The sequence below is a fragment of the Mus caroli genome, unplaced genomic scaffold, assembly GCF_978045245.1.
Source record: "Mus caroli unplaced genomic scaffold, Mus_caroli_1 scaffold_10, whole genome shotgun sequence".
Classification (NCBI taxonomy): domain Eukaryota; kingdom Metazoa; phylum Chordata; class Mammalia; order Rodentia; family Muridae; genus Mus; species Mus caroli.
This window is the reverse complement of record NW_028227265.1, coordinates 41,375,734-41,393,358: the sequence shown is the minus strand read 5'-3', so window position 1 is coordinate 41,393,358 and position 17,625 is coordinate 41,375,734. Positions and strand designations below refer to the sequence as shown.

At 47.0% G+C, this 17,625-nt stretch overlaps 1 protein-coding gene across 6 annotated transcripts in view; it reads left to right on the top strand.

Moving 5' to 3' along the window:
* The first annotated feature begins 8,803 nt into the window (after window positions 1-8,803).
* Window positions 8,804-17,625, top strand: part of Tent4b (terminal nucleotidyltransferase 4B) — a 62,997-nt gene continuing 54,175 nt past the window's right edge. Inside the window, exons 1-2 of one of the 6 annotated variants that reach the window (XM_029480474.2) lie at window positions 8,804-8,910; window positions 9,516-10,087. In XM_029480474.2, coding sequence (XP_029336334.1) covers window positions 9,549-10,087 — 539 coding nt within the window. In that variant the 5' untranslated portion in view covers window positions 8,804-8,910; window positions 9,516-9,548. Of the gene's footprint in view, window positions 8,911-9,279; window positions 10,088-17,625 lie in introns of those variants that run through there. The other 5 variants (XM_085843728.1, XM_085843727.1, XM_085843726.1 and 2 more) reach the window with 5 other exon arrangements.

The following is a 17,625-nucleotide window of genomic DNA, read 5'->3' as shown; positions in this document are numbered from 1 at the left end:
CTGTTTCTGCCTATGTACAGCTTACTAGTAAGCTTACGCATTTGTTGTTGGCTGGTTAATTGGTCTTGTCTTTCTTTCTTTCTTTTATGTTTTTTTGAGACAGGGTTTCTCTGTGTAGCCCTGGCTGTCCTGGAACTCACTCTGTAGACCAGGCTGGCCTTGAATTCAAAGATCTGCTTGTCTCTGCCTCCCAAATGCTGGGATTAAAGGCGTGTACCACCACTGCCCGGATTCTTTTTTTTTTTTTTTGGTTTTTCGAGACAGGGTTTCTCTGTATAGCCCTGGCTGTCCTGGAACTCACTTTGTAGACCAGGCTGGCCTCGAACTCAGAAATCCGCCTGCCTCTGCCTCCCGAGTGCTGGGATTAAAGGCGTGCGCCACCACGCCCGGCTTTTTTTTTTTTAAATTGCCACACCTATTCATCGTTCATATGCTGTACTTCACCTTTAAGTGGCCTGCCGGAATTTCAGTCTAGTTAAAGGCCTAGGAGCAAAGAGGGAGAGTGATTTAGTCCTGAGGAGGATGAACAGGAGGCTGCCCGGGATCTGACTCAAGGGAGGCCACTCCAGGGTCTCTCAGCAGTTCTCAGTTACTTGTCTGAGCTGGGGTTCATGAAGTGAGTAGACAGACCACTAGGGCTGGAGGACCAATTCTATATTGAATGGAGAGTCCTTTAACAAATTAGACTCGTCAGGGTATAAGGCTCAGTGTTGCTGCTCAAGATGTTCCCACATTCCAAATAACTGCATTTTTTTCCTTTCCTAATCGGTGACCTTACTTTAACAGTAGACACACTTGGAGGCTGGAAATTCAGTTTGCCTCACAATCCAGCCAGTCCAGGATTTTCATTCGTCTCAGCCCACACCTACAGGAGGAGGTGAATAGCCTTCAGGGTACACACAGAAGCTTGTAGGTCAGCACTTCTCATCCTGCGGGTCAGGTTGGCTTCGCCAAATTGGACTTTGGTGGTATCTGTATTTTGGTCTGCTGTGTGATCCCCATCTGGGGTGAGTAGATGTGAGTGTTGTGCCTCCCCAGGAATAGTTTTGTCAAACAACGGCAGCCCTTTAATGTGCTGCTTTGTCCCATCAGATTAGCAGGGACCAGCTAACTTAATTACATTCATTAGGTTTCTGATTGCTTTTGTGTGTATGTGTATGTGTGTGCACAGTATAGTCATATGTATGTGTGAGAAGAGAAGTTATAGGAGAAAGTAGGGTTTCCCTGCTCTATTATTCTTTGTCTAATTCCTTGAAATAGGGCATTTCACTGAACTTGAAGTGTTGCTGGCAGACAGCAAGTCTCAGGGTTCCTTCTGGCTTTTTAAGACATGTTTTAGCCATGTTTTCCCAGGAGGAAGCAACATTTTTATTTTATTTTATTTTTCTTTTTTTTTTTTAAAGATTTATTTATTATATGTAAGTACACTGTAGCTGTCTTCAGACACTCCAGAAGAGGGCACCAGATCTCATTGCAGATGGTTGTGAGCCACCATGTGGTTGCTGGGATTTGAACTCTGGACCTTCGGAAGAGCAGTCGGGTGCTCTTACCCACTGAGCCATCTCACCAGCCCTTATTTTATTTTTCGAGACTGTGTTTCTCTGTGTAACTCTGGGTGTCCTGGAACTCACTCTGTAGACCAGGCTAGCCTCAAACTCAGAAATTCATTCGCCTGCCTCTGCCTCCCAAGTGCTGGGATTAAAGGGGTGCGCCTCCACTGCCTGGCTCCCAACATTTTTTTAAAAAGGCTTATTTTATGTATCTGAGTACACTGTCACTGTCTTCAGACACTCCAGAAGAGGATATCAGATCCATTACAGATGATTGTGAGTTGCTGGGAATTGAACTCAGAATGCCTGGAAGGGGCAATCACTGTGCCATCTCTCCAGCCCTGATCCTCTTGTCTTAATATTCCCTTCAGTCTCCCAGGTCAGGACGTACAGGTGTGTATAGCCACCTCCAGCCTTTTAAAATGGGTTCTGGACATTTGAACTTCTGTTCTCATGCCTGAACAGCTAGTAGTTTTACCCGCTGAGCCATCTCTCCAGCTCCATGCTGAACGTTTGGCAGTACCATATACACTCAGCTTTGTATTTCCTTTCCTGTCTTTCCCTCCCCCGCCTCTTTGAGACGGTCTCTTATTGCCCAAAGTGAACTTGAATGTCCTATGAAGCTGAGAATGGTCCTGAACATCTGGCTCTCCTGTGTGCCACGATTGAAGGGATCAGTTTTGGCTCAGGACCTCCAAGACCAAGCAAATTCTCAGCACAAAAGAGATTTATTTGCCTCAGACAGAGTGACAAAGGACAGGGAGTAAGAGAAAAAGACAGGAGATAGAGGATGAGGAAGAAAGGGAAAGAGAACAAGGGGTGGGGCATTTGACCCAGAGTAGGGCAAAGAACTGACTCTGGTTAGAGAGGAGATAGCTGTGGCCCATAGTAAACGGTGGTTTATAAAGGTAACAGGGGAAACCCTGGATTAGGATGAGGTGTTTAATTTTGATTGGACAAGCTTAATTAAGTGAGCCAAAGGGGGCTTTTGGTTGCTGGACTTCAACACTTTGATAGCTGGACTTTGGTAGTCAGCCTCAGGAAGAGTAGCTGGCCAAAAAAGGGGACACACCTGGGGAGGGGGTTACCTTTAGATGGCTTTCAGCACGGCAAAGAGAAAGAGGGAAGGACGTGGCCTGCCAGAGCCACGTTTGCCATGCTCGGGCCAGCTGGAGTCCCTGCAAGGTGTGCAAGAAGTGCCACCATGGCTGTTTTATGTGTTGCTAAACATTATTACCCCAGGGCCCCATGCCTCCTGGGCAGGGATGAATCACCAGAGCTTCGGCTCCAGACCTTCATCGTTTTTGTTTCTGAGATAAAGTTTCTTAACAACCCCACTCACTGTCCTGGAACTCACTGTGTAGATCAGGCTGGCCTCAAACACACGAAGATCTGCTTGTCTCTGCCTCCTGAGCTCGGGATTAAAGGCATGTACCACTACTGCCTGGCTCTTCTTTTTTTTTTTTTTAATTATTTATTTTTATTTTATGTGCATTGCTGTTTTACCTGTACGTATGTCTGTATGAGGGCATCATATCTTGGAGTTACAGAGAACTGTGAGCTGCCATGTAGGTGCTGAGAATTGAATCTGGGTCCTCTGGAAGAGCAGTCAGTGCTCTTAGCCACTGAGCCACCTCTCCAATTCCTCATATTTTTTTTTTTATGTAGTTGATTAACAATGTCCAATGTAGATATTTTTATTTTATTTTATTTTATGTGCATTGGTGTTTTACCTGTATGTATGTCTTGGAGTTACAGGCAGTTGTGAGCTGCCACACAGGTGTTGGAAAATAAACCCAGGTTCTCTGAAAGAGCACTCGATGCTCTTAACTGCTAAGCCATCTCTCCAGCCCTTTGTTTGTTTGTTTGTTTTTAATATTTATAGCTGGATCACTCTGCGGGCCCCTAGAACTCTCTTTGCTCCTCGACCAGGGTTTCTTGACCTGTGTTGTGACTCTAGGAGTCACTTAAAATCATTGGAAACAGCCGGGCGTGGTGGCGCACGCCTTTAATCCCAGCACTCGGGAGGCAGAGGCAGGCGGATTTCTGAGTTCGAGGCCAGCCTGGTCTACAAAGTGAGTTCCAGGACAGCCAGGGCTATACAGAGAAACCCTGTCTCGAAAAACCAAAAAAAAAAAAAAAAAAAAAAAAAAAAAATCATTGGAAACGCAGATATTTACATTATAATTCATAACAGCAGCAAAATTATAGTTATGAAGTGGCAAAGGAAATAACTGTACTGTACGGGTGTGTGTGGGGGTCACCACAACACGAGGAACTGTATTAAAGGGTCACAGCATTGGGAAGTCTGAGAAGCACTAAACTAGACATGGAGTTGTTAGCATGTTTATATCTAATCAGATTACAAAACCAATTTCATCCGTAACATTGCATTCGTGTGACAAAATTTGACAAAAGATTCAGCTTTCAAGGAAGAAAGATTTCCTTTGGTCCATAGTTTTGGAGGGGTCAGTTCATTGCTTGTTGGCCAAATGCTTGTGAGCCTGTCACGGGGCAGTACATCACATCACAGCGGACATGGAGCTGAATGAAGTTGTCTGATTCCTTGGTGGCTGGGAAACAGAAGCAAGGCAGAGACACAAGGACAGAAGCCCATTACAGTTTGAATGCCACATACCCCTCACAGGCTTATGGGTTTGAACATTTACTAGATTCCCAGACAGTGATAGTGTTTGGGCAGGGCAGGCTATGAAACCTTTGAGACACGGGACCTAGCTAGTATAGATCCCTAGTATAGGTCACTGGGACCTAGCTAGTGTAGGTGGGTCACTAGGCATGGGCTTTGAGGTTTGTGTGGTCTGGTTCTTAGCCTGCTTATCCTCTGCCTCCTGGCTCAGCTGTGACATGACCACCCACCTCAGGTTCCCACTGAGCAAGACTGAGCTGTCCCTGTCACCACACCTTTCTCACCATCATGTGCTGGACCTTCTGAAGCCCAGAACCTAAAAAACCCTTCCTCTCTTAATGTGCTTCATTCAGGTGTCTTGTCAAAATAAATACACTGCCTATATCCTCTTAGAGGGCATGTCCCCAGTTACCCAACTTCTTCTAAATAGGCTCATCATTTAAAGGGTTCTACCACTAATGCCAGAGATCACTGTGTGTATTCCGAATTCTGTATTCTGTTCCTCTAGGGCCATTTTAAGGACCAAAGTCTGTATTGTGGTTTTCCAGAAAGACAGAAACATTATATACATACATACATACATACATACATACATACATGTATATGTATGTGTGCATACATATATATGTGCACACATACACACATATATATACACACATATATGCATATATATGCATGTACACATACACATGTATACATATACGTGTTTGTTTGATTGGTTTGGTTTTTCTGGTTTTTTTTTTTTTTTTTGGTTTGTTTGTTTTTTGTTGTTGTTGTTGTTTCGAGACAGGGTTTCTCTGTATAGCCCTGGCTGTCTTGGAACTCACTCTGTAGACCAGGCTGGCTTCAAACTCAGAAATCTGCCTGCCTCTGCCTCCCAAGTGCTAGGATTAAAGGCATGTGCCACCATTGCCTGGCCATATACCTGTTTGTATACACACATACACATCTTTATTGCATTAAAAGGAAATGGTTCATAGGCTTAGAACAGTTGAAAAACTTGATGCTCTTCAATCTGCACCCTGGTGGTCCAGGCAAGCCAATGGTGCATCACTATGAACTGGAGGGCTAATGGCCTCAGGTCCCAGTCGAGAGCACAAGTCTGATGTTCCAGCGGGAGCAACTAGGCACAGAGAGGGACTCTCTTTTCCCTCAGCATTTTTTTTTTTTCCTATTCAAGCGCTCAGTAAATGGCTGGTGAGACTGGGTGAGGTCTACTCACACTGGGAGGCCCATCTTATTCACAGTCCCTATCAACCAGAGAGGAGTAATTTAATCATATACCGCCATAGATTTAGTCATAATGACAATTATTACGGTCCAGGTGGTGGCGGCACACACCTTTAATCCCAGCACTTGGGAGGCAGAGGCAGGCAGATTTCTGAGTTCGAGGCCAGCCTGGTCTACAAAGTGAGTTCCAGGATAGCCAGGGCTATACAGAGAAACCCTGTCTCAAAAAACAAAACAAAAAACAAAAAAAGACAATTATTACAGACGAGACTATCATGTGACAGTTTGTATGTGTCATTTCCCATTTTGCTAACTTATTTGTGTCATGGTGCTTGGCTGATTTTCACTTCTCTACTCCACTTGAACTGTGTGGAACATTATTGCTTCAAGTTAAGGCTATCAACTCGACATTCTCCCCTACAGGAAAATCACACTGAAAACAAACAGGATACTGGAGCATGGAGAAAAAGCCTTGGTTTGTAATAGCTGTATTCTTTTCTTTCCTCATCAATCTAAGGTAGACTGGAATAATATAGTCCTCCAAGCAGCTGGACTTATGTCACTATAGCTGGTGTGTGTGTGTGTGTGTGTGTGTGTGTGTGTGTGTCTGGGGCACACATGCCACTGAACACACGTGGACGCCAGAGGTCACTCAGGGAGGTGGTTTCTTTCCTTCTACCGTGTGAATCCAGGCAGCTTCATTCATTTCCGTCTACCTTGTGTTTTGAGACAGAGCCTCTGACCAGGGCCTGGAGCTTGCTAAGAAGCCTAGGTTGACCTTGCTGTGCTGGGATTATAAGCACAAACCACTTATACCTTCCTTGTTATTGTTTTCAGACAGGGTTTTTCTTTTCTTTTTTTTCTTTTCTTTTCTCTTCTTTTCTTTTCATTCTTTTTGTTTTGTTTTGGAGACAGAGTTTCTCTGTATAGTCCTGGCTGTCCTGGAACGCACTTTGTAGACCAGGCTGGCCTCGAACTCAGAAATCCACCTGCCTCTTCTTCCCAAGTGCTGGGATTAGAGGCATGCACCACCACGTCCGGCCCAACATGGTTTTTCTGTGTAGCTCTGGAAACTTACTCTGTAGACCAGGCTGGCCTTGAACTCATCCACCTGCCTCTGCCTGCTGAGTGTTAGGATTAAAGAAGTGTGCCTCTACTGCCTGGCTATTCCTGTTTTTGTTTTGCTTTAATGTGGGTGTTTAAGTCTTCATGTTTACATGGGAGGCACTTTACCAAACAAGCTATCTCTGGGTCAGATGATTTTTTTACAGAATCTTTGAGAATATATACTGTAAGTGTCTATGCCACACATTCAATATTTAATTAAATCGCTTTATTATTTTGTACACAAATCAGATTTCTACCTCAGGACCTTTGGACTTGCTACTCCATCAAATAAATCATTCTGTAAATGGTCATGGCCTTGTCTCTTACCTAAGTCCCTCCTCAAATAACACTATCTCAGAGCAGCCTTCCCTGCTTAGCTCATCTAAAAATAGGATTCCTTTAGCCTGCTTTTTCCCCTTAGCACTGACCAGAGTGGGATTATACACTTGCTTCACTCACTGGATACAAGGTCCATGAAGGCATGGACTTTAACATTGTCCTTTGCTGTATCCTCAAACCTGGTATATAATTGCCTCTAACATATTTGTTGAATTCATTGAATGGATTGAGTTTGAATATTTACCTCTCTTTGCCTCCTTAACCAGGCAGTAATTTCATGGAAAGCTGCCGAATACCCTGGTTGATTGACTTTTCTAAGGTCACTTAACCTAGCTCTGCGTGGAGGATAGACAGCCCAGGATCTGCTGACAGCTTGGAGGAGTGGCTAAATTACAGGCAGGACTGGGCAGACTGGGCAGGGTTGGGCAGCCAGCATTCCTTGCTGCTGCATGGTATCCCTGAGGGTGGTAGCTCACCCACATTTTATTTATTTATTTATTTATTTATTTATTTATTTATTTTTCGGGACAGGGTTTCTCTGTATAGCCCTGGCTGTCCTGGAACTCACTTTGTAGACCAGGCTGGCCTTGAACTCTAAAATCTGCTTGTCTCTGCCTCCCAAATGCTGGGATTAAAGGCATGCGCTACCATGCCCCGCTCACATTTGAATTTATAAGGTACTTTTAAAAAATTGTTGCCATGTGAGTGCTGGGATTTGAACTTGGGTCCCCTGGAAGAGCAGCCAGTACTCTTAGAGGCTTTAAAGGCTGAGCCATCTCCAGCCCCTATAAAGTGGTCTTGTATATCATCTTATTTGATCATTTTTGCTAGCCTCTAGTAGTTCTTCACGTTTGCTGAAAGAAAAAAAATAGCTCACATACAACAAATAATAACTTTTGTTAAGGTACTATCGTAATGGAAAAAAATGTAAATATACAAAAATGTAAAAAAATACCAATGGCAGTGACATATAACATGACATTTGCAGAAAAGTGCAAAATAACTGAATGTCTTGTATTTTGACATGTACAGAGACTTGGGGAACAAATGGAAACATTCAACAGTGTGTCTTCACTTGTGTGTGTGTGTGTGTGTGTGTTCGGGGAGGGAGGGTTTGAGTCTTTTTGTATCTCAAGTTGTTATATAGCTGAGGATGGCCATGAATTGGAGATTCTCCTGCCTGCTGAGGGTCTGGCACCAACCTCAGGGCATTTCGTGTGCTAAGCAAGCACTCTAATGAGTTACAATTAGCTTAGCCAGTGGTCATTGTATTCTTTTTTTTTTTTTTTCCCCAAGAAAAATCGTAGAGCAACGATTCATTCTGTGACAAACAGATTTTTAATCCTTTGCAAAATAAGTAAATAAACAAAACCAATCACCACCACCCCAAACTTTCCAGGATATTGAACTGGGCACAGAGCCAAAACCCAAGTGTCAGTCAGGGACTCGGTTCTGGAATTTGCAGCGAGCTTGAAGCATGCGCACAGTAAGTGTTCTAGTCTTCTGGATAATGGTAAGTACTGCCAACCACCCCCTGCCCCCTTTTTGGTTATTTTTCGCGCCAGAAGAAAGCTACACAAATGGGCACTCTATGAAAAACGATCATTAACCGCAACGGTAGTGTGATTTTAGGTTTAAAAGGCTTCGAGTATTCTTAGTTATGAAAGTTGAGGGGCTTTGAGCTCGTAAGTGCACCTTGGAACAGCCGCGTTGTGTGGCCCTCCAGCCCGGCAGCCGTGCCAGGCCTCGCGACCCAGAGGCCGCTGAGACCGCTCCGGAACCGAGGTGCGCGTGCAGCCGCGTGCTAACCCGGCCCTTGAGCGGAAGCTCGCCCTTCTCGTGCGCGCGCGGCGCGCGGCCAGGAGCCCCGGGGCCGCGCCCGGACCGAGGGGCGGAGCGGGCGGTCCGGAGCGGGGTGGGCGGCGCAAACCAGTCACTTTCCGCGGAGTCGGCAGCCGCCTCGTGTGCCTTCGGCGGCGCTTGAGCGGCCACGGAGTCGTGCGGCGGCGCGCGCGTCCGAGGTGCCCGGAGGCCCAGGTACGTGCGACCCCAGCTAAGCTAGCGCGGGACGGTTGACCGGGCGGTTGCGGCCCCGCTGCCCGCAGCCTGCCGCGGCCTCTGTGACGCGCGGTGCGGCCTCGGGGCACCCGCGGACTGCTGGCAGCAGGGACGGGGCGGGGCGAGCGCGGCGGCGGGGCGGGAGCAGCGGAGCGAGGGGCGGAGCCGGCGGAGGCCCCGCCCCGGGGCCGAGCAGCACGGACGCTACGGAGCAGGCGCGTCCCGCTGCCGCCGCCGCTGCCGCCGCCGCCGCCGCTGCTGCCGCCGCCACCGCCGCCGCCGCCGCTCGCCCTTCTCGGGATCCGCCGCCGCCATTTGCACGGGAACCCCGGTGACAGGGGCTCGGCGGAGGGGCGGAGGGAGGGGGGAGGGCCTGCGAGCCCCGAGGGCGGGAGCGACGCCGCCGGCGCCGGCCAGGCTCCCTGCGCTACCGCGCCGCCCGTGGCGGAACCCGGGTGGCAGCGGCGGCGGCGGCCGAGGGCGGGCGTGCGCCTGAGGCGGCGGCGGCGGCCCTGCGGGCGGCCGGGAGGGGCGGGGGCAGCGGCCGCCGCCGTTTGATGGATCCGAGGATCGCCTGGTTCCAGCCAGAGCAGCTCGGACCGTCCAATAGTCTGTGGATGCAGATCTGGGAGACGACCCAGGGGCTGAGGAACCTCTACTTCAACCACCACTGTCACAGCAGCGGCGCGAGCAGCGCGAGCGGCGGGAGCGGCAGCGGCCCCGGCAGCCCCGGCGGCACGGCCCCGGCCTCGGCCGGCATGTTCCGCTCCGGGGAGCGCCCACAGGGCGGCCTTGCCGTGCCCGCGGAGCAGCGGGACTTCCTGCCCCTGGAGACGACCAACAACAACAACAATCACCACCAGCCGGCGGCCTGGGCACGGCGGGCAGCGGCGGGCCCCTCGGCGTCCCCGGTCCCATCGGCGCCCTCGTCCCCGCGACCCGCGGCCGCACTCCCCGCCTCCGAGTCTACCGACCCGGCCTCGGGCAGCAGCAACAAGAGGAAACGTGACAACAAGGCCAGCACCTACGGACTCAACTACAGCCTGCTGCAGCCCAGCGGAGGGCGCGCGGCCGGGGGCGGACGGGCGGACGGCGGCGGGGGCGTGTACAGCGGGACCCCGTGGAAGCGACGGAACTACAACCAGGGAGTCGTGGGGTGAGTGCTGGCTTAGTGGCCTGCGCCTTGGAGGGTCGGCACACCCGCACAGCGCGGAACACGCCCACAGGCGGGAGGGGGGTGAGGGGTGGGGGATGGGGAGCCCCGGTGGGGCCCTCCAGAGCATCGGTGGCCATTCATTCCTTCATAGCTTGACCAGTCTCGGTGGAGCTTTCTTTGGAATTCCTTTGGAAAAGGTGGAGCTATCCCCTCCTTTTCGTAGTCATCTCTACCTTCCTTCTCTCCTAACTGTCCACACCTTTCCGATGCATTCTCGCCTGTCCTTCTCCTGGATCTTTTATGCTCTAGAGTTCAGCCTGCCCTCTGATCCCTTTCTGTCCTCCACACCTTGCTCCCCACCACCACACCCCAAGATGAAGCCCCTTAGCATCTGGCTAGTTAACTTCCTGAGAACGTTTCTGCCTTAGCGTCTTTAGATGGTTAGGACCAGGAGGTGCTCTTCTTCTTGCCAAGAATAGAAACATCCAGAATGCTCCTTCCCCTCCCCCAGTCCACGACGAAAATCTCGTCAGCCCTGAAAGACACTGCCTGCTCTTGATCCTTTGGCCCATCTTTTATGTTTACTTAAGGGAAAAAAAAGGCAGTGTTTGCCACGTCTGTCCTGAGCAGAAAGCACTGAGTGACAGCTAGCTTGAAGTTGTCATAGATGGTGAGCTTTTCTGAGCCCTGACAGAACTTTGCAGGAGTTCATGGTCGGCGGCTTCTCACTGTGAGGTTGTCACTGTGGCAGAGGTAGCAGTGGTTTTCATTTAGGGGTGCTGGTGTTAATGTGTGAATGTTGCACCACCAGTGACTTTGTGTTTAAAGTTCAGCTCTTACAAAATGGAATCTTACCTGAGCCCTAGTGAATTATGTACATAAGCTGGGAATGTTTCCAGCCTGGTTTCCCTTTGGGAAGAGCCCCTGTGTTGGCTGGATTAGGTTACTGAGTCTTTTCTTCTTGTTCTTTTTTTTTTTTTTTCCCTTTTCATAACTTATGCTTTTGGATCTTGGTGTAGTGTGTGTGTGAGAAGTGTAGAGTGTGGTTTGTGTAGCTCCAGGATGGGAAACCAGGTTTGAAACTGCTTCTCGTTTTCAGGTACTGATCTGTAGAGAGGCCTCAGGAAATCAATCAGTAATCCCGTGTGAACTTTCTTAGACTCACCCAGTCAGCTCTGCCCTGGTTTTGGCAAGGAGAGATAGTTGTGTGTACCTTTTTGAAAGTTTGGTAAAATGAGTTGGTGGGTTCCATCTGCTGTAGTGGGCTGGTGTCTGCTCAGTATACTACTATTACAACTCCCACCTTTTATGGAAAAATGCAGTCATGTGGTTCAGGAGTGATGCTGGGGAATGCCTCATAGCTGCCCTCGTTTTTCCAGAGGAGATCCTCCCTGGCTGGCATTTTTGCCAGCTTCAAGGGCGCTCTCCATGGTCATCACCTTTCATTAAAGATTTGTGGTTCCATCCTGTTAGCCTTTCCATGGCAAACATAAACCTGTGGTTTAGTGGCAACAACTTAATGCTGAGGGTTCTGATGGTCTTGCCTTCCTCGAGTGAGCTCTGCTTTGGTAATCACTGTCAAATAATACCTGGAAGGTCCCTAGCTGCATTTCACTGATGCCTCTGGTCTGTTTCTAGAAAAGATACTCTATAAATCCAAAGTGCTGGCTGCCCCTTAATCCTGAAAAAGTTCCCACGCAGAAGCTTCGGATACTGCCTTGCCCTCAGAAGGATCAGCGAGGAATGTTCACTTCCCTGAGGGATTACTGCTTAAAAACTGATTGTAAACTTGCTAAGCGGCTTATCACTCCATCAGACTTGTATTCTTACCCTGAAGAAGACAGCAGCAGTTAGGAGTGGCCCTCCTAGTGTGAGAGATGCAGTGAATAGTTCCTAAGGTTTGTTAAGAGACTGGATTTTCAGTGATTTCTCTTCTCTTCTCTTCTCTTCTCTTCTCTTCTCTTCTCTTCTCTTCTCTTCTCTTCTTTTCTCTCTCTTTTTTTTTTTTTGATCTACGTGGTCCAGTTTCTTAGCTTTTAAAGGAGTTTAGCTATTTTTAAAAATTTCATTTACTTATTTGTGTGTGTGTGTGTGTGTGTATGCATGTGTTCACATGCATGTGTGCACATATGTGCCAAAGTAAGGGAGTGGAAGTAACAGGACAGCATATTGGGAGTTGGCATTCTTCTTCAGGGTCTTGTAGATTGAATTCAGTCCACCAGTGCTTGATGGCAAACAGCTTTTTCTGATGAGCCATCTTGCCAGGCTAGTTACACAGACAGGGTTTCTCTGTGTAGCCCTGGCTGTCCTGGAACTCACTGACTGGCCTTGAACTCAGAAATCTGCCTGCCTCTGCCTCCCAAGTGCTGGGATTAAAGGCATGTGCCACCACTGCCTGGCAGTTTTGCTATTTTAGTTACAGGTATAAACAGTAGGACTTCTGAGTGTACCTTAGTGTGGTGTTATTCATTGTGTGACAGAACTTTCCCTGGGGAGACATAACACACATGTCTACTCACTTTAGATAGGGAACTCAAAACAGACTGAAGTGTGAATACCATAAAAGCCAAAACTTGGTGAAATCTGACTTTTTGGGGGTTTACTTAAAGGAATATGGGTGAAAGGTTACTTAAAGGGGCCAGAAATGACTCAGAGACACCTGCATCACCAAAGCCTACCCAGCTCTCAAAGCTAGGGACCTGGAGCACATGGCACAGACTGCAGGCAGCTAAATAGGTGGACAGTGTCCTTTCTAGGTGCCTCAGTTGGTCTAAACCTCCTCCAGGTTTTTTCTGCTTCCAGGTATCCAGCTGGTCCCCGAGTTGTCATTGCAGCTGAGCTCTGCTCTTCTGAGTGGGTCTCTCAGCTTTGTTTGTTTGTTTGTTTGTTTACTTTTGCATGGAGTGGCACAGTGAATCTGGTCAGTTTCAAGGATATCCAAGCTGTTTTGAGTTGTTTACCTCCCTGTTTAAGGAGCTTCTTTGTAGAATAAAGATTTTCAGTCTCAGAGAATACAGCACTGTTCAGAGGTCCAGCACTGCTCGGACATTAAATGTAGTGTGACTCTTAGCAGTATCTCCCACGTCCTGGGGATTTAACTGTTGCCCTGCTGGTAGAGGAACAAATTCCCGTGCCTGCATTCTTGAGTGGACTCTCCAGGTAGGGACTCGGGACATGGCAGTAGAACTCTGTCCTTTATGCCTCATGTCTCTAGGGCCAGTGGCTGACAAACTCCTGAGTGTTCATTAGGAGTTTGAAGCCGACTCTTAAAGGTGTCCAAGCTCTTGAGTCTTTGGTTTCCCCTAACGTGCTTTATGTTCTTGCAAGTGCCAGATCCTTTTTAACCCTCTTTATGTACGTATTCCCTTGTACTCCCTGGATAGACACTCTCAGTAGCCCAGTGGGACATCACTTGTATGGTACCTTAGGTTTCATCTCTAGTAATCCCACACAAGGGGAAAATGGTGGAGGAGGAGGAGGAAGAGGAGGAAGATGAGGAAGGAAGGAAGGAAGGAAGGAAGGAAGGAAGGAAGGAAGGAAGGAAGGAAGGAAAGAAACAAGTGTTTGGATTTCATCCTAAAGTCTTTCTTTTTTTTTAAATGAAATTACTCTGGATTTACTTACTGTCTCTCAACCTTTGCCCCCTGAAGCTGTAAACTCAAGTCTAGAGAGGGTATTTGCATTGTCTGTTATTTATTTCAGAGATTCAACCCAGGGCCTTGTGTATGTTATAAAAGGACCTCTGACCAATGGGCTATATTCTCTTGTGCTTTTTCCTTTTTTTTACTGTTTGAGACAGAGTCTCACTAAGTTACCCAGGCTGGTATTGAACATACTCTGTAGCCCAGGTGGGTTTTGATACTATGATCTTCCTGGCTCAGTCTCCTGAATGGCAGGGATAACACCTGACCCACCAGGCCCAGCTTCCATTTATTTATTTATTATTTATTTAGACACAACTGTTTTCATGTACCCTTTTGCTAGGGCTGGCTGTGTTGAAGGATGCTGTCCGCCAGAAATGAGCCAGATGCCCTTTTCTTAGAGGTTTAGCAGTATTTGTGGTAGATTAGGAAGGATACATAGAGCTACAAGCATGGGAACTTAGTGGATCGGAGCCCTCACTCCTGACCTGGTTTTGAGAAACTTCTGTGGAAGGTGCCTGATACTTTCCAATCTCCTGAGGATGAGACACTGTGGCTGTCCTGAGAGGTCTCTGTTTGTCAAGGCTAAATGACTTTAACAATAGAGATATCAAAGAGACTTGGAAAATAGCCTCACTTTTGGATATTTGGGTTGCTCTAGGAAGTGGACCTGGGCTCCCACAGTGTGCTAGAGAGTGGAGCTGTACCCCAACCCCCTGAAAACACAAGTTTAAGGAAGTTTTTGAGCTAAGGAGGTAAGAATGAGTGGAAGGAAGGGCAGGTTAGGAAAGGATCCTGGCTGAGTGGTCGGCTTAGTGACTACAGAGCTTTGAAGGTCAGGGGCTAAGAGGCTGTGCTCTCCTGCAGAGGGGCTGCCCATTCTCCATTGTAGTGCTCCTGGTTGACTGTCAGTGCTGGTGGCTTTCTTTAGCGCTGTTGTTGTGACCTGTTTCTTTAGCCTTACCATGCATGGGTTTGCTGACCCTGCTGGACACCTGCGCAGCCCGGCAGATGAGCACAGGTTGGTAGGAAAGAAGTTAGAAGACTTTACTCTGCCTTTGGTGCTCACTTTAATTTCTGTGTGTTTGAACATGCAGCTTACTGTAATTCTTCAGTGAACTGAACTCTTCTGGCTTTTTTGTTTTACTGATTGGGATACTGAAATGTATTTTCAAGAAGACATCATATTGTGGATTCTATGTTGCCTGTAAATTAATAGTTGAGAATTGCTGAATTAATTCCAACTGAGATTTGTTCCTTCTGAGACCTCATGTGAGAGTTTGTGTGACTGGTGGGTGAGTGGTGTTTCTTTTGGAGTCATTGGCACAGGTAGGCCTTTACAACTCCTGTTATGGCTCTAGCTGTTGAGATGCAAAGGGAAGCTTCACTCAGAGCATTTTAGAATCTGCCCTGTGCTTACACGGGAGATTAGGACACCGGAAGGAAGAAAGGAAGGAAAAGGATGCGAGACGGGTGAGAGAGAGGTCAGGATCCTGGTACACTGGGTGGCCCTCATCTCAGCTGCTTTCAGGAAACAGCTGCCTGCCCTAGTGTCGGACCCAGAAAGGTTCTTGGAAGGAATGTTATGGGTTTCTTGGTGGCACTGGACTGGGCAGATAGATGGCAGTCTTCCTTGATGAGTTCTTTCTCAGACAATCTGAGAATTGTAGAAATGAGGTAGACATGAGAGCAGTGAATAGTAGGCATTCTTACACCCGCCGAAGCTGAGGAAAATCATGGGTACCTTCCCTGTGGGACACAGAGGCCCTGCTGTTGTATGACTTCACACAGCTCTCTCTGCTGCTCTCTGATGATAGTGTTTAGTGGCGGAAACTAGTCCAGGATCATACCCACAAACACTAGACTAAATCACGTACACAAAGGCGTGGAGTGTTCTCAGTGGGATAATGGGCTATGAAAGGTGCTGCTTCTGAAGACTGTTTGTTGGTCCACTGATTAGCATATGTGCATGTTTCTGTAGAGCTGACTGGACAGCTCAGAGCCTCCTGAGAAGTTGAGAGGGCTCTTTTAGTTTTTGAGACTATTGCTAAGGACTCAGCAACTGTGGAACATCAAAAAGGCTTCACATTTGTCACACTATATGTTTGTTACACATAATGACTTTCTTTTAAATGATTATATATTGAATTTGAAGATGGCTTTAAGCTAGGCTTTTTATTAATTTATAATCACCTTTAAATTCTGAGAAATTTCTTGATGATATAAGTAAGACTTGAATACTAAGAACTTTGGTCCTAAAAAGTTGAATGTGGGGCCGTTTATGGTGTCTATTGCCCAGAGATTACACATTAGTATTTAATGACAAAACACAGGAATTCTAGCTTAGGCCCATCCTGAAATAGTGGTTTGTAATTAGTGCAGAAGCGCTTGCTTTCCTATCAGCTTAGTAAGTAGAAGTTCGCATGAAAATAGAAACCATTATTACCACATTTCAAAAACAAAAAACTGTCGTGCTTGTTACCATAATTAACCTCTTCATATGTAGCTATGTTTCTTCTTTCTTTGAGGTAATCGATAGGTTAGTAGGACATTATAGAATTAGAGTGATTGATCACTGTAGTCTTATTTGCCTGGTCTCACTGTCGTAACGTCTCAGTGACTAGTTTAACTCAGAAGGCAACTAGTATTTTCATAGTTTGTAACACTTTGTATGTTGCCAGTCTCACATGCCAATGTGTGTTGAGTACAGCTTTATGACATTTGTAAATTCATACACACCACCACAATGAAGATACAGAACTAGGTTAGGTTCATCTTGGATACTCATTATGTTTACCTCATGGGGAACCACCAAAAAAAAAAAAGATACAACTATTCTATTAACTTGGAGATCTCTGATGCCCGTAGTTAGACACATCCTTCTTGGCGCTAACCCTTAACAAGCACTAGTCTGTCCTCCTCTCTGTAACTTTGCCCTTTTGAGAATGTGATGTAAATGGAATCCTGTCTTCTGTAACTTTGGCTGTTTTCCTGTCGCTGAAATTTCTCTGCGAGTCATTCAGCTTGTCTTATGTGCCAGTAGTTGTTCTGTTACCCAGCAGTGTTCCATTGTATGGAGGCACTAGTTGAAGAATATTCCAGAAGAGTGCTTTCCAGTTTTTGACTGTTACAAATAAAGCTGCTATAAACATTTATGTACATATTTTTACGTGAACATAAGGCTTCATTTTGGGGGAATAAATGCCCAAAAGCACCATATGGTAAGTACATGTTTAAAGAAGCAGCTAACCAGTTTTTATACTTCCTTCTTTTGTGTGTGTACATGTGGTATAATCACATGCATTTGCAGGTCAGAGGTTCACACCACATCTTCCTTTTTGCTCTCTACCTAATTTTTGAAACAGGATTTCTCTGAACCTGGAGTTCACTGTTTTGGTTAGACTGATTGACCATTTGGCCCCCAGGATCCACCTGTCTTCGTCAATCTCTGGCCTCACATTGTGATTACAGACAGGCACTGCCACCATCCACCTTGTCTTCAGGAGTCAGATCTAAACTTAGGTCTTCATGCTTGCATAACAATCACTGTACTCACTACGACATCTTCCTAGACTCCTTCCATTTTCTACACTTGATTTTAGGAGGCTGAGAAACAAAACTAAGCCATTTTCTACAGTGGCTGCATCATGCCAAGTTCCTGTATGAAGGGATCCAGAATCTATCTCTCCAGTACTTGCCGTGGCCAATGTACTGTAGTACAGCTCTTTTCTTCTAATAGGTGATACCAGACAGCGCCTGTGCTGGGGTCATACCAGACTGATTGGAGTAACCCTACCTAATAAGTCATGCCCTTACTTTCCATCTCAATCATATCTGGGATTGCAGCTCGGTAGTAGAACCTTTTTTTTTTAAATCCTATATGCACAAAGCCCCTGT